The sequence below is a fragment of the Salvelinus alpinus genome, chromosome 18 (genome assembly GCF_045679555.1).
Source record: "Salvelinus alpinus chromosome 18, SLU_Salpinus.1, whole genome shotgun sequence".
Classification (NCBI taxonomy): Eukaryota; Metazoa; Chordata; class Actinopteri; order Salmoniformes; family Salmonidae; genus Salvelinus; species Salvelinus alpinus.
This window is the reverse complement of record NC_092103.1, coordinates 7,097,511-7,119,155: the sequence shown is the minus strand read 5'-3', so window position 1 is coordinate 7,119,155 and position 21,645 is coordinate 7,097,511. Positions and strand designations below refer to the sequence as shown.

At 45.1% G+C, this 21,645-nt stretch overlaps 1 protein-coding gene across 2 annotated transcripts in view; it reads left to right on the top strand.

Moving 5' to 3' along the window:
- sardh (sarcosine dehydrogenase) overlaps positions 1-21,011 on the top strand; it is a 95,808-nt gene extending 74,797 nt beyond the window's left edge. For both annotated transcript variants that reach the window (XM_071349891.1, XM_071349890.1), the window contains exons 18-22: positions 3,031-3,124; positions 5,633-5,795; positions 8,829-8,997; positions 12,508-12,643; positions 19,625-21,011. In XM_071349891.1, the coding sequence (XP_071205992.1) occupies positions 3,031-3,124; positions 5,633-5,795; positions 8,829-8,997; positions 12,508-12,643; positions 19,625-19,789 (727 nt within the window). In that variant the 3' untranslated portion in view covers positions 19,790-21,011. The remainder of the gene's footprint in view (positions 1-3,030; positions 3,125-5,632; positions 5,796-8,828; positions 8,998-12,507; positions 12,644-19,624) is intronic.
- The last annotated feature ends 634 nt before the right edge of the window (positions 21,012-21,645 follow it).

Below are 21,645 nucleotides of genomic sequence, written 5' to 3'. Positions count from 1 at the left end.
GCTGTTCATGAAATATCGGAGCGCTTTATACCACTTTATACCACTGATCCATTCGACGGCAACTCATACACATTGCCTCATACATTTAAAAAAAAAAAAAAAAAAACCTGAAACCACCTACCTTCACGAACAAAATATATTGTTATCTCTCTACCTCCACATATTCCCCTGGCCCTACACCCTATCGCCCTCTGTACCTCACACATTTATTTTGTCCTTATGAGTTCCTCTGCTTAGTGGTACGTGCTTGCACATACACACACACACACACACACACACACACACACACACACACACACACACACGCTCTGGCAGAGCCTAAACATCCATTACTCGTCCGCCGTCCACCGGCAGCCGCTCCAACTCTGAGATTTACCTCTAAAGAATGATGCGTCTGACCTCAGCCAGCCGTGCAGCCATTCCTGTACCTAGACAAGCCCTGGTCCCTGTCGTAAATGGCATATTTTGGCATATTTTTATACAGAGGTTTGTTTATCAACGTAGCGGCTCACAGTCCACGTCTCTGCCCTAGTGTAAACATCCGCCACTTTGACTGCCGCCAATGTAGCGACGCTGTGTGTGTGTCTTGAGGACGGAGCCTTATTGACCTGTACCCGGAGACGTCGCCGCCGCCCTCCCTAAATGAGGGAGCCATCTCGATCTCAATTTAGAGTGCAGTTACTCAATTGTTTAAAACGCTGTCCCCTGTCTCCTCCCCTTCTTCGTGCACTTGTTGTAAAGGATTTGACGGGTGAAAACAATATGGTAGAGAAACTCATCATTATGCTGGAGGAAAGAGGGGTACGAGCCAAATGAGGGAAGCATCACAGTGGAAGAGGTGCTCCCTCTGAGCTCATCGTCTAGGCTGTTTTAGCCCAATAGCCCTCTCAATAGCCCTGCAAGCCACGCAGCTGCTACCAATGACTACAGTCAGGGGCCCTTCAGTGATAGCCTGATCGCAAATTGGTTTGTGCTGTCTTGCCAGCTCCTTACAGTCATTGTCTAGTTTGGCAAGACGGCACAAACAGATCTGGGATCAGGCTACTTCAGTGACAAGGCACTTTCCAGAAAGCAGATTGTGTGTGCGCGCAGAGGAACTCATAAGGACAGACCCGGGCACAGTGTCGGGGACAACACCCAACCAAACCTGAACACTGGCATGAAATATTAATGTTTTGTTTTTGTCTACTCCATCATGAGTGTGTGTTTACACTGCCTGTCTGACTTACAGTTGAAGTCGGACGTTTACATACACTTTAACATTTAACATTTAACATTTAAACTCAGTTTTTCACAATTCCTGACATTTAATCCTAGTACAAATTCCCTGTCTTAGGTCAGTTAGGATCACCACTTTTATTTTAAGAATGTGTAATGTCAGAATAATAGTAGAGAATTATTTATTTCTACTTATTTCTTTCATCACACAGTTTACATACACTAAATTAGTATTTGTAGCATTGCCTTTAAATTGTTTAACTTGGGTCAAACATTTTGGGTAGCCTTCCACAAGCTTCCACAAGTTGGGTGAATTTTGGCCCATTCCTACTGACAGAGCTGGTGTAACTGAGTCAGGTTGGTAGGTCTCCTTGCTCGCACACGCTTTTTCAGTTATGCCCACAAATTTTCTATTTTCTATGGGATTGAGGTCAGGGCTTTCCAATACCTTGACTTTGTTGTCCTTAAGCCATTTTGCCACAACTTTGGAAGTATGCTTGGGGTCATTGTTCATTTGGAAGACCCATTTGCGACTGAGCTTTAACTTCCTGACTGATGTCTTGAGATGTTGCTTCAATATATCCACATAATTTTACTTCCTCATGATGCCATCTATTTTGTGAAGTGCACCAGTCCCTCCTGCAGCAAAGCACCCCCACAACATGATGCTGCTACCACCGTGCTTCAAGGTTGGGATGGTTTTCTTCGGCTTTCAGGCATCCCCCTTTTTCATCACAACCTAACGATGGTAATTATGGCCAAACAGTTCTATTTTTGTTTCATCAGACCAGAGGACATTTCTCCTAAAAGTACGATCTTTGTCCCCATGTGCAGTTGCAAACCGTAGTCTGGCTTTTTTATGGCAGTTTTGGAGCAGTGTCTTCTTCCTTGCTGAGCAGCCTTTCAGGTTATGTCGATATAGGACTCGTTTTATTGTGGATATAGATACTTTTGTACCTGTTTCCTCCAGCATCTTCACAAGGTCCTTTGCTGCTGTTCTGGGATTGATTTGCACTTTTCGCACCAAAGTACGTTCATCTCTAGGAGACAGAACACGTCTCCTTCCTGAGGTGTATGACGGCTGCGTGGTCCAATGGTGTTTATACTTGCATACTATTGTTTGTACAGATGAACGTGGTACCTTCAGGCGTTTTGAAATTGCTCCCAAGGATGAACCAGACTTGTGGAGGTCTAGAATGTTTTTCTGAGGTCTTGGCTGATTTCTTTAAATTTTCCCATGATGTCAAGCAAAGAGGCACTGAGTTTGAAGGTAGGCCTTGAAATACATCCACAGGTACACCTCCAATTGACTCAAATTATGTCAATTAGCCTATCTGAAGCTTCTAAAGCCATGACATCATTTTCTGGAATTTTCCAAGCTGTTTAAAGACAGTCAACTTAGTGTATGTAAACTTCTGACCCACTGGAATTGTGATGCATTGAATTATAAGTGAAATAATCTGTGAACAATTGTTGGAAAAATGACTTGTGTCATGCACAAAGTAGATGTCCTAACCGACTTGCCAAAACTATAGTTTGTGGTTGAAAAACGAGTTAATGACTCCAACCTAAGGGTATGTAAACTTCCGACTTCAACTGTACATTGTCTGTAGTGGACTTTTCTCAGATGAACAGGTTGACTGCTAGGTACTTTGGCTGACGCGAGCTCTGCTGCCATTGGTGATTGACAGATAAACTGTTGATCCCTTTGGCAGTTGCTGGTTAGAGCAGTTCCTGATTGACAGGTGATTGGCTGATACTGGTCTTATTGACAGCCGATTCGCTGACGTGGTGTTCTGTGTCTGTCCACAGTCGAGAGGTGCTACAGGAGATCCTGGATACAGACCTGAGTAACGACGCCTTCCCTTTCTCTACACACAAAGTCTGTAACGCTGCCGGACACAAAGTAAGAGAAAGGGCCTGTCTGTCTTCCTTCCTGGCTGGCTGGCTCTATTGGTCTGTCTGGCTATCAGTTATTTTCCCCTTTCATTCCCACCCTTACACACACACACACCTGCCTCATCAAATGTATAATTTAATATGGTACAAATTACTCTTCTTCACACAGTGATGTCAATTGCCAATGGGATTCAAGTAGTGAATTTGAATAAATGTACACTTGTTTGAAGAAGGGTTGTTTTCTCCTGAGTGTGCATGAAAGAGAGCAAGGAAAGAGGCGATGGTGCATATCTCCGCGTGTGTGCGTTCATGCGTGCACAAAGGTGGTTGTTGCACGTGCGCGTTTGTGTCGCCGCCTGCGTGTGTGTTTGTTGTGTGTCTTGGCCTAGTTGTGTATTGTGTGAGGAACCTGAGTGAGTGTGTTGTGCCTGTTTCTGGGACAGATGGCCTGGCTCACATCACCCCTGTGACTGACTGAGACCTCATGTCAAACACTCTGCACACTTCTCTAACCTCCCTCTCTCTTTTTGTTCTATTGCGCTCTCTCATCTGTCCCTGTCCTCCTCTCCATGATTCATATCTCCCTTGAATCTAAACATTTTAGCCTTTCACCATCCAGTCTTTTCGTCCTCTCTGCCTCATTTCAGAGTTGTAGAAAACATTTACGTCTCTGTACATTTAACACATACCATCTTAATTTGACCAGTTTCTCACAGCAGTAAAATAATCCTGCAGGAAATCTGAATAATGTGGATTAAAATGAATGGGTATTTCTGTAGGGGTTGATGTGTTTTTCGTTGGGGCAAATCAAGTGTAAGTGGAAATTCCAAACGTTAGAAGCCTTTTTAAACCTTCAACACACTACAAGTTGCAACAGTCTGACAACAGTGATCAAATTAAGAGACAACATCTCCATACATGTTTTAGCTTGATAGCTGTAATACATTTTGGAGTGTTTTATAAACATCCCAATACAGCTCTAACTATTACACTGTAATTACAGTACAGTATAAAACACTGGCTCCTCCATATGTTTCCCGGTAGATGAGCAGAGCAGCGTTGGAACGGAGTGGCTCTCCTCTCCCAAATAAAGACAGCTCTATTTCGAACTAAGCCTCTGGCTCAGTGTCGCTAATGCATTCGGTTTAGATTTAGCTGAATTATGTCATCGTTTTTTTCCGGAACCCCCTTGTTTTTTGGCATCTGCCTGCCTTCACTAATGCCCCATCCTGTCCTACATTAAGTACGGTCTTGATGGCATTTTAATCCCAATGATGGTCTCACTGCTGTGCTGTAAACACTGTCTTTGCCTGTGCCCCAACTCACTCATTACACGTCATTCTCTCATACAGGTTTACCATACCGTGAGGCGGGTTGTTTGGTTTGGAGGGGGTGTGCGTGCACGTGGGTGGGTGTGCATGCATGCACATGCACACCCGCACGGGCACACACCCACCCATACGCACACCCACCCATGTGCATGCACGTGGGTGTGCATGTGTGCCTGCATGTGCATGCATGATTATTATTTGTATGTGTTATGTGAGAGGATTTTGGCCTAGTTCTGTCCGGATCCCTAGAGTTTCCTGCTGTGTGTGGGGGGGATAAAGGGACCTGTGTGAGGCTGTGCTGGCCAGATGGTGTGGCTGACAGGGCCTCCTCTGGGGCTGCCTCTTCAACTATCCTTGCTGTTGTCACATCTCCTCAGCTTCTCCTCACATTCCTCCTGCTGTCCTGCTTCACCAGTCTCTCACCCTCTCTCCTCCTTTAGTCTCTCACCCTTTCTCCTTCTTTAGTCTCTCACCCTTTCTCCTTCTTTAGTCTCTCGCCCTCTCTCCTCCTTTAGTCTCTCGCCCTCTCTCCTCCTTTAGTCTCTCGCCCTCTCTCCTCCTTTAGTCTCTCGCCCTCTCTCCTCCTTTAGTCTCTCGCCCTCTCTCCTGCTCTTCCTCTTTTCTTCTCCCTATCCAGCTCTATCCCTAACACATTTTTATCAGTTCCCATCCTGTTCCTTTCCTTCTTTCCCATGCATCTGTTCATCCTCCCACGCTCTCCTCTCTGTTCCCTCTCTCTCTGCGAGGAACTTCTTCATTAGAATGTACGGCAGCCAGGCATACAGACCATGTCCTTGAAGACGTGGTGTGTGTGTGGGAGCAGTAGAGAGTAGGAGGGTTACAGAGCAGCTGTGCTGTTCTCCAGAAGGGTTCTCTCTGTCAGACTAGACCAGTGTGAGCTGCCTTCCTGCTCTCAAGGACAACTCGTACACAATTCCTCTCTTCATTCCATTCCATCTATATTACGTTGGGTTCTGGCCATGCAATTTTAAAGTCTCATTGCATACAGTTTGTTGGAAAGAGGGAACTATCGGTTGCAATTACTGTATCTTATTAGAGCCCCGTCATGTCCCAGGACGTTTCAAATGATCACTTTGTTCGTTCGCTCACTTAACTCACTGTCTTTCGCTCATTCAATCACTCGCTCATGAATTCTCATTCTGTCCCCCCCTCCCCCCCTCTAGGTGCGTGCCATGCGTCTGTCCTTCGTGGGCGAGCTGGGCTGGGAACTGCACATCCCTAAGGACTCCTGCTTGCCCGTCTACCAGGCTGTCATGGCTGCCGGTGCCAAGCACAGCATCATCAACGCCGGATACAGAGCCATCGACTCCCTCAGTATAGAGAAAGGTGTTTGTGTGTGTGTGTGTGTGCCAATGACTCCCTCAGCATGGAGAGAACTGTGTACTCCAGCATCGAGAAAGGTATAGTACAGCTTAGCTCTGAAAGAGTTTGGTGGCAGAACAACAGTTTTTCCGGAACCAGCTGTGGTGTTCTGAGCTGAGGGGCTGGTGGGCTGGTGGCAACACAACACAACACAACCACCAGCTGTGCTTCAGCTGTGACACGTTCCAGGAAAACATAGGGCTATTAGTGAGATGTGCCAGGAAAAGTTTGGACTTTACTACCCCTTTTCGTCTGTAACGGCAGTGGGATAATCACACACTACAGATTTCTTATTAGCTTAGTTTGGCAATGACACGGAGTACAAGGTGTGGAATGTTAGCTTAACTGACTAGTACCCAGGCTAAGAGTACAGTGACAGTCCTATAAATGTCTTAACTGAATGTATAGACTTCCATAGGCAGCAGGCAGTGTATCAGATGTACAGATTTCCATAGGTAACAGTCGTAGTGTGGTCACGATACCAGTATCGCGATACCAGGAAGTAAGGAAGCAAAGGAAACAAAACGTGAAGCGGACAGAATATCTTGAGGAAAACAGTCCCGAGGTTGGAAAAAACTGCCTTATGTTGTCACCCAGAGTCACATTTGTTTTACAAAAGTAGATTTTAAAGGACCATAGAGTTTTGTCGGCTTCGTGCCTCATTTTTTGCCAAGGATAACCTGGTATGGTAAGTATCGCGATACTGGTGTCGGGACAACATGGAGCAGAAGCTGTAAGTGAAACAGAGCGTGTTTTGGTTCATTAGATAGATACCTGTGTCCTTTGAGAGAACAGCAGTAGCATGACTAGCAGAAATGAGAGACCCGTTACAGTGGCTGTTTGATGTATCAGCAGTATCCTATATTGTTAGCTTGTACTTCAACATCACTCGGGATCAACCACAGTGTACTGTGTACCCGCTCTGTTTAGTCTGTTGACAGGCCGGGGGAGCTGGCAGTGTATATGCATTACAGTAACTTATTTGTGTCGGCGGGCAACCGCAGGGTGCATGTGACGTGTCTAGTGCAGTGGTGCTGAGGTAGAGGTTAGTTGCATGCCCGCTTGCCACGTGCTTGCATACTCTCGCTTACAGCTTGCTCCCGCCGGCTAGCCCTTGTGGTGAATTGGGGAGAAGCTTCATGCACAAGTCTCCCCTTGCCTGGACAAAGCCTCTCCGTGACCAAGACTCCTGTCGGGCCTCCTCGCGGTGGCACATGTTAACTGGTTGTCTTGAAACTCCAGTCTAACCGGCTGGGGATCTCGGGAGCAGCAGTGGGCCCCAGAGATGCGTCTGTACAGGCCCACCTCTGTGTGGACAAGTCCTGGCAGCCATCAACCACTGTCCCGCTGCCTTGTGGGTTAGTCTGGTACGACAAAGGCTTGGGGAGCACACCCTGAGAGAGAATCTGTCCAGACAAATTTGTCAACATCCTTTGCCAGTTCCATGATGGGATGATGGCTCGGGTGGCCATAGGAGGGCAGGAGTCGGTGCCCTTTAGAGTAAGCATCGGTGTGAGGCAGGGGTGTGTGTGCTCACACCGGTACTCTTTAACATCTTCCTCCTACATGTCACCCAGCTTCTCCAGAAAGAGTTTGAGGACAGCAGGGGTTTTGCAGTGGACTTCAGGCTGGATGGAAACCTATTCAACATCAGGAGGCTCCAAGCAACCACCAAGGTTTTGACGGAACGGGTTCTTGAGCTGCAGGATGCTGATGACTGTGCTCTTGTGGCCCATACTCCGGAAGAGCTTCAGTCTGTCCTTGTAGCAGCTGTGATGGTCTATAGCAGGACGGGACTGTCCATCAACACCACCAAGACAGAGGTGGTCTGCCAATGGAGATCCAGCCCTCCACCCACCATGCCTGTCTTCACCATTGAACACAAATCACTGGCAATAGTTCCGTCCTTAAAATACCTGGGCAGCATTCTTTCGGACTGCAGCATTGACCTCGAATCAAAATAGGATCAAGGAAGCATCAACTGCCTTCGGGAAACTCCTAAAACTTCCTAAACAGGAATCTCCACAACAAAGTTGCCGTCTATCAAGCCGTCTGCATCACCATACTTTTTTACAGCTATGAAGCCTGGGTCACTTAGTCGCCACAACATGCAGCTCGAGCGATTCCACATTAGACGCCTGCCTTGCATCCTGGGAATCCCCTGGTGCAACCGTGTGCCCCATACAGAAATACTTGCTAAGACCAACTGCAAGAGTATGGAGGCCATGGTCACTCAACACCAACTGGCTCGGGCATGTCATTAGAATGTCTCAGGAGCGCTTGCCAGGGAAGATCCTGTATGGCCAGCTACATCTTGGCCGGCGGTCTGCAGGGGGGGCCAGCTACATCTTGGCCGGCGGTCTGCAGGGGGGCAGCTGAAGCTCTACAAGGACCAGCTGAAAACGTCACTGAAGAAGTACAACATCAAATCCACAGACCTGGCGGCAGCTCTGCCAGAGCGGTGTACAGAGGCGGGGAGAGGAGCATAAAGAGACAGCAAAAACAGCTCCGGAGACATACAACCATGGCTGACCCCGCCAACACAGACTGCATATGCCCCACCTCCAATAAAGTTTGTGGATCTCTGACTGGACTCTACAGTCACCAAAGAATTCACCGTTAACTCAGAAGTGGAAGGGATCATGGAATACGTTGGACAACCATAAGCAACTTCTCTGAGTGCTTAACCTCCGCGCTCTTGCATGCGTTCATGTTTCTGTGTATAATGAATGAAGAGGAGGCTGGTGGGAGGAGCTAAAGGAGGATGAGCTCATTTGTAGTGGCTGGAATGGACTACATGTAAAGGTATATGCATGTTTGACTCCCATGAATTCCTTTCCAGCCATGACCATCCTCCTATGGCTCCTCCCACCAGCCTCCACTGACTGAACGTGAGTGTGTAAGCATACATTCCATCTGTCTCATCCATTCTGTGTCCTACCTCTTCCAAGGTTTGCCGTTTTGGCTGGGTAGTGACTCCCCTCCTCTCTCCCCAAGGCTACAGACATTGGCATGCTGACCTGCGCCCTGATGACACGCCTCTGGAGGCGGGACTAGCGTTCACCTGTAAGATGAAGAGCACCATTCCCTTCCTGGGTCGGGCCTCTCTGGAGAAACAGAAGGCTGAGGGACTACGTAGACGCATCGTCTGTTTCACCATTGACGAGTGAGTGGTCACGGTCGCCATGGCAACTTTTCTTTTTACCTTGAGGACATGATTAAATGTCACCGGCATTATTTTCTTAGTTAGAACGGTGTGTGTTTCTCTTCTCTTTAAAGTCAACATGACCAATGGCCTTAATGACAACCATAGAAATAGAAATGACAGAATCATATTTTCGAAACTTAGCCCACAAGTCTTCCCTGCTGTTGGTGTACTGTAGCAGACCTGGTTTGGTCTAAATGTGAGGGACTAAGTGGTTTCCAGTAATTCACTGAAACTGCTGTGGTTTGATTAGAAGGGATTCGGTAAGAAGTGGATTTAAAGGACTGTCAGCCTGACGTGATATCGTTCTCTGAGTTGATTCACTGACACTACTCTGTCTGGTTCAGGTCTGAGGTGCAGATAGAAATTCAATGAGTGGAGCTGACTATTATACACGCAGACAATCATATCTGTTCTACACAAGACATTTCTGTCTGAAACGCTCTAACGTTACATCACCTGAACAGGTCTGTTTGATGTAGTGAGCCGCCTGTCTCTCGCTCTGTCTCTCTTTCTCTGGCGCTCTGTCTCTCTTTCTCTGGCGCTCTGTCTCTCTCTCTCTGGCGCTCTCTCTCTCTGGCGCTCTCTCTCTCTGGCGCTCTCTCTCTCTGGCGGGCTCTGTCTCTCTGGCGCTCTCTCTCTCTGGCGCTCTCTCTCTCTGGCGCTCTCTCTCTCTGGCGCTCTCTCTCTCTCTCTGGTGCTATCTCTCTGCTCTCTCTCTCTCTGGCGCTCTCTCTCTGGCGCTCTCTCGCTCTCTCTCTGGCGCCCTCGCGCCCTCTCTCTGGCGCTCTCTCGCTCTCTCTCTCTGGCGCTCTCTCTCTGGCGCTCTCTCTATGGCTCTATGGCTCTCTGGCGCGCTCTCTATTTATATATTAAAATAATAATAGTCATACTTGTCAAAGGGACAAAATTAACCAAGGGTCAAAAATAACCATTTAACAATAACAATATAGAGGACATGTGCAGCGCTCTCTCTCTGTCTCTTGCGCTGTCTCAATCACATACATAAAATATTAACATTTTCCCACCAGAGGTGTGTTTCCGTCAAACCTATTTTTTAGCCGATAAAAGGCTGTGCGTGATGATGTAGTACACATAAAAGCACTTTAGTGTATGTATTCAGGTACCGAATAGAAAAACCTGAAGTTTCATGTGTTTATTTGCAATTTCAACTGATGGTTTTGTCACAAAAACTGTTGCGATAAATAGCATACCTCCTTGCCCAATCTGGTTTTGGTGCATGCTCAAAAGACGGTCAGACGGTCAGAAACAGACTCCATCTTGGATGATTTCTTTTGATTTTCCCATGATGTCAAGCAAAGAGGCACTGAGTTTGAAAGTAGGCCTTGAAATACATCCACAGGTACACCTCCAATTGACTCAAATTATGTCAATTAGCCTATCAGAAGCTTCTAAAGCCATGACATAATTTTCTGGAATTTTCCAAGCTGTTTAAAGGCACAGTCAACTTAGTGTATGTAAACTTCTGACCCACTGGAATTGTAATACAGTGAATTATAAGTGAAATAATCTGTCTGTAAACAATTGATGGGGAAATTACTTGTCATGCACAAAGTAGATGTCCTAACCGACTTGCCAAAACTATAGTTTGTTAAAAAGAAATTTGTTGCGTGGTTGAAAAATTTGTTTTAATGACTCCTACCTAAGTGTATGTAAACTTCCGACTTCAACTGCATATACACACAGTACCAGTCAAAACTATGAAATAACACATATGGAATCATGTAGTAACCAAAAAAGTGTTAAACAAATCTAAATATATTTTAGATTCTTCAAAGTAGCCACCCTTTGCCTTGATGACAGCTTTGCATACTCTTGGCATTCTCTCAACCAGCTTCATGAGGAATGCTTTTCCAACAGTCTTGAAGGAGTTCCCACATATGCTGAGGACTTGTTGGCTGATTTCCTTCACTCTGTGGTCCAACTCATTCCAAACCATCTCAATTGGGTTGAGGTTGGGTGATTGTCGACTCCAGGTCATCTGATGCAGCACTCCGTCACTCTCCTGCTTGGTCAAATAGCCCTTACACAGCCTGGAGGTGTGTGTTGGGTCATTGTCCTGTTGAAATACAAATTATTGTTCAAGTAAGCGCAAACAAGACGGGATGGCATATCGCTGCAGAATGCTGTGGTAGCCATGCTGGTTAAGTGTGCCTTGAATTCTAAATAAACCAGACAGTGTCACCAGCAAAGCACCATCACACCTCCTGTTTCATGGTGGGAACCACACATGCGGAGATCATTCGTTCACCTACTCTGCGTCTCATAAAGACACAGTGGTTGGATCCAAAAATCTCAAATTTGGACTCATCAGACCAAAGGACAGATTTCCACCGGTCTAATGTCCATTGCTCGTGTTTCTTGGCCCAAACAAGTCTCTCTTATTGGTGTCCTTTAGTAGTGGTTTCTTTGCTGCAATTCGACCATGAAGGCCTGATTCACGCAGTCTCCTCTGAACAGTAGATGTTTCTGTTACTTGAACTCTGAAGCATTTATTTGGGCTGTAATCAGAGGTGCAGTTAACTCTAATGAATGTATCCTCTGCAGCAGAGGTAACTCTGGCTCTTCCTTTCCTGTGGCGGTCCTCATGAGAGCAAGTTTCATTATAGCGCTTGATGGTTTTTGTGACTGCACTTGTAGAAACTTTCACATTTCTTGAAATGTTCTGTATTGACTGACCTTCATGTCTTAAAGTAATGATGGACTGTCATTTCTCTTTGCTTATTTGAGCTGTTCTTGTCATAATATGGACTTGGTCTTTTACCAAATAAGGCTATCTTCTGTATACTTCCTCTACCTTGTCACAGCACAACTGATTGGCTCAAACGCATTAAGAAGGAAAGAAATTCCACGAATTAATTTTTAACAAGGCACACTTGTTAATTGAATTGCATTCCATGTGACTACCTCATGAAGCTGGTTGAGAGAATGCCAAGAGTGTGCAAAGCTGTCATCAAGGCAAAGGGTGGCTACTTTGAAGAATCTCAAATATAAAATATATTTAGATTTGTAAAATTTGTTATTATTCTACAATGTAGAAAATAGTACAAATGAAAACCCTTGAATGAGAAGGTCTGTCCAGACTTTTGACTGGTACTTTATATCTAATTGGCAGCCCCGCACCGATCATCATTCAAATGATAGCCTACCCTCGATATTTATTGGAAATTTGCATGAAACTCCAAGTTTACTTCAATTGTCGCATAATCTATTTAATCTACAAAAAAATATATCCCACCTTGTCTAGCGTATTTTGTTTTGTCGACAAATTTGCTGTTTCCATTAGGCCTTTTTTTTCATCCGCATGAAATGGTTGGATGGAAACCTGGTTTGTCTCTCCTCCCAATTCTTCCTCTCTTCTCTTTCCCCATCTCTCCAACATCACATCCTCCTGAACAGGTCTGTGTGATGTAGCGTGAACCTGACACCTCTGTCTGTTCCTACTAACAGGAAAGTTCCGATGTTCGGCCTGGAAGCAATCTTCCGGAACGGCGTTCCCGTAGGCCATCTGCGGCGCTCCGACTACGGATTCTTTATTGACAAGCAGATCGGATACGGATACATCCGCAACCCTGACGGAGGAGTGGTAAGTAATGTATAGTTGGCTGCACACACGAATCAACTCAGCCGCCCACACAATTTTGTCATCACCACAAGTAGAAGAAACATTAACAGGCTTTTTTTCCCTTCTTCGTTGGGAGATGGGTTTTCTATTATAATTGGTGGTATTCTGGCCGTTACGCTCAGTGACGATTGGCAGACAGGAAAACACTGCTTGTTTCCAGCTCTTTAGAAACGCTTCATTGCTGCTCTGCTCCTCCTCCGGCTGGGAAGCGATGACTCCTCTCAGAGCACACTGTGTTGCGTGCCTGTGGGCGTGCACGTTCTGGAACGGTCTCTTTCTCCTATTATCCGTCATTTATTGGATCTACCCTGATCAACTCAGCCTTCCAGACAATCTCGCCCGAGCTTTTACTTAGGATAGACAATATTCGGGGACTCTATTGTGTTGGAGCAGATGCCCAGATTTTCATATAATTATACCACGTCATCATATCATATGCATATCGTGCAGTTTAACAACTTCATATTTGATTCTGAGTGGCAATTGAGTCAGATTCTAGTACCAGGGCTTTGACACGCACACACCACAAGCTTTGGTTGCTACCTCGGAAACCGAGGACTTTTTCCCCCCCAGCATTTCAAAAGAAACCTTAAATAAAGCTGGACTCGTTTATTGGTGAAACTGCCACGTCCGTTTTTGAGATTACGACAACCAGGACATAATTGCACAGCAGAGTATTTACAGCATTTTATTTTTTTACCGCACTGCCGAACAAAACCGTTAACAATAAGTAGTCACTGGGGTGAAGTGGTGCGGTGGGTTCCATTTTAAAGGGCTTTATACTTTCCAAGCTGTTAACCAGGGTTTCTGGGGGGGGGGGGGGGGGTTATTTGTGTATCATATGTGTACATTCTGTGTTTTCCTTACACCCCCCCCCCCCCAATAATAAAACCTGTAGTAATAGAATACGGCCCGGTGGGCTAACCTGGTACCACCTCAGTGTGTCCTACCGGGCCGAGCAGGTTCTGACTCAGTGGATGACCTTTGCCTTGTTCACTGAGATACTGCTGCACTGTGTGTGTGAGAGAGAGTGTTACAGGGCTGTGTGTGTTACGGAGTGAGACACCACATGTCTAGGTCTCCACCTGTTCCACAGGATATATATATATATATCTATCTCCCCCTGTCACTTATCATTGGGCTCACATCCCCTCCCGTCACAGTAGCACGGCAGAGTGCGAAACAGACACACCCATCCACTCACAAAGCCCTGGCGTTGGCCCTGCGCTACAGCGCTCCACATGCCCTCCTACGCTGCGTTAAGGGTCAGTCAGCGTCAGAAGCAGCTCATCATCCCATGGCTCTGGAACCTCCACCACTCAACCTCTCCTTACTTGCTACTGCTGCTAAGGTCAGAGTGGCAGGGAGGGATTCATCTGCCTCACTGATTACTGAAAAGCAGAGATGGACAGTGAGAAAGGAGAGAGCGAGAGGGAGAGGAAAGAAGGGATAGATTGAGAGGAAAGAAGGGAGGGAGCGTGCAAGAGGAAAGGAGGGAGGTAATTGGGGTGGGATAGAGGAGCGAGGGAGGGAGAAAACAAGTCAAAGCAAATGAGAGAGAGTAAGCAAGAAGTACTGAGGGAGAGACTGGGAGAGAATGAGGAGGGGGGAAAGAGATGGAGTGACAAACTGCTAATGATTTGGGGAGAGCAGGGCAGGGGCTTGGCTAGGGGCGGGGCCGAGGGTTAGAGGCCAGTTGACTTTGACTGCGGTTGGGCTAGGGTACAGACTAGGAGCTGGGTTAGGCTTGCCTCCAGCCCAGCTCGTTTTTGGAGAGTTATAATTAGCCAGAACGGGAAAGAGCAGGGGCCACAGCGCTGCGAGGAAGGGAAGCAAAGGAACAGACTCATTGGGCCGGAATAGTTTTGACATTGAGATGTGAATGAACTGGCTGTTTCGTGACCTCTTATTACATTTGGGTTTCATTGACCCTTGACTCTTGTGGGAATTGGTCTATATGGATCGGGCTAAATTGAAACAGTTTGGAGATGATGGGGAAATTATTAGACCAAAGATGAGTATACAACAGTATACCTGACACAACATTACGCTGTTGATAACAAAATCTGAAAATACTCTGGATACATTCGGTAACGTGATAAGAATAGTCCTGGAAAATGTGGGGTAGGTGCAACATAAGACAAAACAATGACAAGCGTTTGAGTGAGAGGACTAACTGGTGTCTCCCAAGTGGCCACACACCTCTCCAAAGTGTGTACAGTTCCTACGTCATTTCAATGCGCTTTTATGACTCAAAGAAGAGTCAACTATAAGGTGTTTTTTTTTAGCTCTCCTATCTGAGGAACTAAATCAAACACACGTTTAGTTGTTTTGGAACACAAACCTGCATCCCTGCCATCACACAATTACTGTTGAAATCTAAAAACGGTCCATTATAAATCGCAATCTGCATCAGGTGGGCATCATTTTAAAGCTTGATCTATTGCTAATATGACTAGATAAGCTATAAAATACGCTATTACAGTGTTAGGCTTTTACAATGCAATTCCGGGGAAATTGGTAACATTTTTGGTGCGCATACAAAAGATCATGAGTGCATTCAGGTGCATGTGCCATGGCAAATTTTCCTCAGAATAGACAAACAGGCTCATTCTGTTCAAGACAACCCAGGGTATATAATAATCTTGAAACTGTTCTCTGGAGAATAATGGAATCACTGGAGAGTAATGGATGAGCTCTGTTCGAGACTGTCCTATCAAAGTGATCTGAAGAACTGTAATATCCTATGTTTCTCAGTTGTGGCTGAACAAGGACGTGGTAAATATAAATCTCAGTTTTTTTTCTATTAATCGGCAGGACCGAACAACTGCGTCGGGGAAGCTCAGAGGGGGGTGTGTGCCTTTTTTGTTAACAACAACTTGTTGTTGAGTACCTCATGATAAGCTGTAGACCACACTATTTTCCAAGAGAGTTTATCTATATTTTTCGTAGGGGTCCATTTACCACCACAAACCGATGCTGGCACTAAGACCGCACACTACCAGCTGTATAGGGCCATAAGCAAAACAAATGCTCACCCAGAGGCGGAGCTCCTAGTAGCCAGTGACTTTAATGCAGGAAAACAAAAAAAAACTTTTTACCTCATTTCTACCAGCATGTCACCAGTGAAAATAGAGGCAAAAGCTCTAGATCCCCTTTACTCCACACAGAGAGATGTGTGTAAAACTCAAACAGGAAGTACCAGTGACTCGCTCAATACAGAAGTGGTCAGAAAAAGCGAATGCTAAGCTACAGGACTGTTTTGCTAGCACAGCCTGGACTATGTTCTGAGATTCATCCGATGGCATTGAGGAGTTTACCAACACCAGTCACCGGCTTCATTAATAAGTGCATCGACGATGTTGTCCCCCACAGTGACAGTGTGTACATATCCCAACCAGAAGCCATGGATTACAGGCAACATCCGCACTGAGCTAAAGGCTAGAGCTGCCACTTTCAATGGCCGTGACACTAATCCGGACGCGTATATCATGGGTTACAAAGGGGAATCCTAGCCGCGAGCTGTCCAGTGACACAAACCTACCAGACGAGCTAAATACCTTCTATGCGCACTTCACGGCTAACACTGAACTATGCATGAGAGCACCAGCTATTCCGTACTCTGTAATCACTGTGTGATCACGCTCTCCGTAGCCGATGTGAGTAAGTCCTTTAAACGAGTCAACATTCACCAGACCAGACGGATTACCAGGACGCGTACTCAGAGCATGCACTGACCAGCATGCAAGTATCTTCACTGACATTTTCAACCTCTACTTGATCTAGTATGTAATACCTACATGTTTCAAGCAGACCACCATAGTCCCTGTGTCCAAGAAGGCCAAGGTAACCTGTCTAAATGACTATCGCCCTGTTGCACTCACATCTGTATCCATGAAATGCTTTGAACGGCTGGTCATGGCTCACAAGACCATCATCCCAGACACCCTGGACCCACTCCAATTCGCATACAGCCACAACAGATCCACAGATGACGCAATCTCTGTACTCCACACCGTCCTTTCCCACCTGTACAAAAGGAACTCCTATCTGAGAATGCTGTTCGTTGACTACAGCTTAGCGTTCAACACCATTGTGCCCTCCAAGCTCATCACTAAGCTAAGGATCCTGGAATTCCTGACGGGCCGTCCCAGGGGGTGCTGCTTAGTCCCCTCTACTCCCTGTTCACACAAGACTGCATGGCCGTGCACGACTCCAACACTATCATTAAGTTTGCAGAAGACATGATGGTGGTAGGCCTGATCACCGATGACGATGAGACGGCTTACAGGGAGGGGGTCAGAGAACCGGCAGTGTAGTCCCAGGACAACAACCTCTCCCTCAAGGTGAAGACAAAGGAGCTGATCGTGGACTACAGGAACCAGAGGGCCTTCATCCACATTGACAGGGCTGTTGCGGAGCAGGTCGAGAGCTTAAATTTCCCCGGTGTCTACATCTCTAAGGAACTATCATGGTCCTCAAACATCAACACAGGTGTGAATAGGGCACGACAATGCCTCTTCCCCCTCAGGGGGCTGAAAAGATTTGGCTTGGGCCCGCCGATCCTCAAAGTTCTACAGCTGCACCATTGAGAACATCTTGACTGGCTGCATCACCGCTTGGTATGGCAACGCTTGGCATCTGACCGCAAGGTTCTACAGAGGGTAGTGCTTTCGGCCCAGTACATCACTAGGGTCGAGCTCCCTGCCATCCAGGACCCCTATACCAGTCGGTGTCAGAGGAAGGCCCTAAAAATTGTCAGACTCCAGCCACCCAAGTCATAGATTGTTCTCTCTGCTTCCGCATGGCAAGTGGTACCGATGCACCAGCTATAAGACTGCTAAATAGTTAGTTAGTTAACCAATAGCATTGAACCTTTTTCACGAACTCTTTTGACTCATTATACGCTACTGTTTAATATCTATCCCTTTGCCTCGTTACTTTATCCCTACCTATATGTACATATCTACCTCAATTACCCCGTACCCCTGCATATGTTATTGGTACTTGTACCCCATCTATATAGACAAGTTATCGTTACTCATTGTGTATTTATTCCTCATTATTTTTAAACGTCTACTATTTATCTTTTTTTCTCTGCATTGTTGGGAAGGGCCATAAGTAAGCATTTCACTGTTAGTCTACACCTGTTTTTTTAAGCATGTGACAAAATGTGATTTCATTTCGTGAAGCGCGAGGGGCTCAAGTTCAGAACGACTTTCAATCAAACCCAATACGTCGCTGTGAAGTGCAGCTCTGACGTCATGTATAGCATATTACTGTACAGCCACTACGTTCCAATTTAGCCGTTCATCAGTGCCCAAATCTGCCATTTCAGAATATAAATATAAAGTATTTGTACTCTGACGCAAGAATCCCAATCAGATATTGTATTTGACTAAAACATAATAATTTCAAAACTTTATATTAGTCTTAAGTTTTTTTTTTAAACGGCGCCGTATATGCCACTCCACAGAGAACTATCTAGAAAAAGCAGCTGAGATGCGCAATAGGTTTCTAAGAAGAGGCTATTCTCCACAATGTGTGGAAGAAGCTCTTAATTTGGTATTGGGGAAAACACGAGATGAACTGCTACAAAAAAGACCCACTAGAGCTAAAGAACACAACTACATATACTTTGAACTCGCGAAAAGTGGGAGATGCTGGCATGTTTTATCATCGGACCCAGCTTTGCCTGCTGAATTTAAGAATCCACCACTAATTGTATGTAGGCGAGGTCGCAATTTACGCCATAAATTGGTCCATGCCAACTGCCAGCCACACAAGAAAATCAGCCAGGCTCTTTTACGCCCGCTTCGAAATGGTAGCTATAAATGCAGAGGTTGCGCACAGTGCAACAATATGATGAAGTGTGAATATTTCTGCCACCCACATACGGTTCCAAATAAATCACATTATTACGTGCTGCACCACCCATGTTATCTACATTATGAAATGTCCATGTGGACTGTGCTATGTTGGTAAAACCTCTCGTTCTCTTAAACATAAAAGTTCAATCAGGAAAAAACGGCAGTGATTATCCAGTCGCAGTACATTTTAATGACCTAAAACTTGACATTTCTACCTTTTTTATATTTTGTGGCATAGAGAAAGTTAAGATATCAGACAGGGGAGGATATAAATAATACTCTGAGCAAAAGAGAATGTTTTTGGATTTTCACCCTCCAGACATTATTTCCTAAAGGTCTTAATGATGAAATGCCTCTGTATGCTATGTTGTAAATGTGAACATGAATTAAGCCCCTATTTCAGATTACTCTGTTTTTCTTACGCTGTACCCGATGATTTATGAAAACTTGCTTGATAGGTCGATGTCCTCATTGTGGTTTTACAGACGTGTTTAATACGTTTTATGTACACACTTTATTTGAATATTTATGAAATGCATATTGTTATATTTGGTAGCGCTTTGTTTTTCCTTCGCCTCCATCACCATTCGATGCGTGGAACGGATGTGGGTGGGGCTAGGTCTACATAAGGGTGCTAATTTAAAAAACTCACAAAAGCTCTGACGAAGGCCGATACGTAAAGCTTATTAAAGATCAGTGATACTATCAAGAAATATATTAAAAACATTTTACCTTGGAGCTTTCGGAGGCCAAAGAAAATCTGCCATGCACCACATTTGTGACACTGGGTGCCAGTTGACGAACCCTATCTAATCAGGAATAGTGCTTTTGGAGAGCAGAGTCAGGTCATTAAGAACAGTCTAAGGTTCCCTAAGCTTTCAGATCTCAGGATGGATTATGAACTTATTTTAAAGACTCAGAGTTCCTCCATCTCTGAGTAAAGGTGTGGATTTAACGATGTCTGTGTGCTCTCTTCCATTCTTTATTCTCTCTCGCCCTTTCAATCTCTCTTTCTCTATCCCCCTCTTGCGCTCTCGCTTTCTATTTTTCTCTCTCGCTCTCTCTCTCTCAGGTAAATGCTGACTTCATAAAGAGTGGGAAGTTCACTCTGGAGAGGATGGGTGTGGTGTACGAGGCCAAGCCCCACCTCAAGTCGCCCTTTGACCCCTCAAACAACCGCGTGAAAGGCATTTACCCCGACAACTACCACAACGTTTACAAGGCCAACGCACAATAATGTATATCAAGGTGTGATTGGACAATGTGCCTGTTTGTATATGTCCCTGATCTCCCCCAGCATATCCCCATGTTGGAGTCAGACCTGAGTCCAAATACTTTGAGCTTTTGCTCTAGCCTGCCAGGAGTGCCGCTGGGCAGGTTTTTACATTTTGCTGGACTTTTCTATTGGTTCGATTGAAACAGGCAAGCTTAATCAAGCATAGCTAAAGTATTTGAAATGACATGAAATAGTATTTGAACCCATGTCTGGTTGGAGTATCATGTGAGGTACATGTTTACTGTCTCTGTCTGGCGTAAAGCTTGAGAATAGCAGTGTTTTTAAATCCATATTAATGAGGTATAATTCCATGTAAAAAGAGCCCGTGAACCACAGATTAGAGTCGCAAGTTTGGTAGTCCTGCAGTACCATACCTCAACACCATGTTATTCTCATGGCTGAAGGCAAAGCTACCAGCTACTTCTGTAAGTCTTAAAATCACCTCTGATTATCAAGTAGAAAATATGATAAATTGATTAACAAATAGTTAACAAAGGGTAATATATTGTACTTAACGTGCCTTGCTTTGTTGTACTACTAAAAAAAAATGTATACATTTTTGGTGAACTGCAATATATTGTTAGTTTCATTAATGTCTCTGGTGCTGCTATTGGTGAGCATGTTTTAAGATCCGATTGGTTCAATTGCACTTTTATTGTGTTCATATTAGTGTATGCTAACTCCAGAGCTGATACCAAATGAAATCTGCTTGCTGAATTGGACTCTAATAATGCATGAATAACATTACTTGTCTGTGAAAATATAGAAGAAATGAAGACTGCTCGCCTGTGAAATCGTCAATACGCTTTATTGATTCATTTCAAATACAATCCATAGACAATGTCATTTGTTTTAGCGTTGTATTTTCTGTTCTTTGTGAACTGAACATAATGTTTCAGATGTTGCAAGGCATGCTGGGTCATGTGGTCTTAATGTTGCCTCACTTCTTCCTGCTTCAATGTGATCTCACATATGAAGATCAGGTTAGTGACTTCAACAGCCGCTTTAGAAGACACGAAGGTCTAGTTTCCTGTTATTTTAGATCTCATGTATATGCAGTTATTGGTGTCAATGATTGCCATACAGCTTAAAATGATAACTTATGCCCTTTAAAATCGAACTTAATTTCATATTTATCTGATCTTTCCCACAGATTCCTTTACGAATAAATATCTGTACTGGAGTAGGAATGTTTTGTTTTTTAATTCACTGTGAAAGTGAAGGGATCATTTAGATACAATATTATACTATTGTATTATAGTACAATAATAGTGTTCTCTTGAATTCTGTGATTGTGATATTATGCTAGTACTGTAGTAGGCCTTCCTGATGCCATTGGATCAACTGGATGTGATGTGCCATCCCCTGCACTTGTTGTGGAGAAGTACTTCACCAGAGAGAGAAGGGGGGGGGGGGGTGCGGGTTGATATTCAGACGGGAGAGGGTGTCTCCCGGGGGCTGCACCATGGTGGGCTCACTGCTTTGGCCGCGGAGTTTGTCCCCCCCCCCATGGGTAACAGGGCCTCTGGAGCTGTGACATCACTACAGGAAGCTCCTGCCTCTCCCAGTCGCTCTGTCACAGGACCACAGAAACAGTCACACAAGGTGACACATTGTAGTGTGATGACCTTAAATGTACTATGAACTTTTGCCTGGTCTCGTGTGATGGTTACATGCACACTTGAACTAATGAACTGTGTGTTTTATCATGCGTGTTATGCATGGTATTTGTACATGTCTGTGCAGTGGTTCTCTGTGTATATGGTACAGTTAGTCTCCGGTAACGCAGGTCCCTGACGATGGGCTGTGCCAGTCTA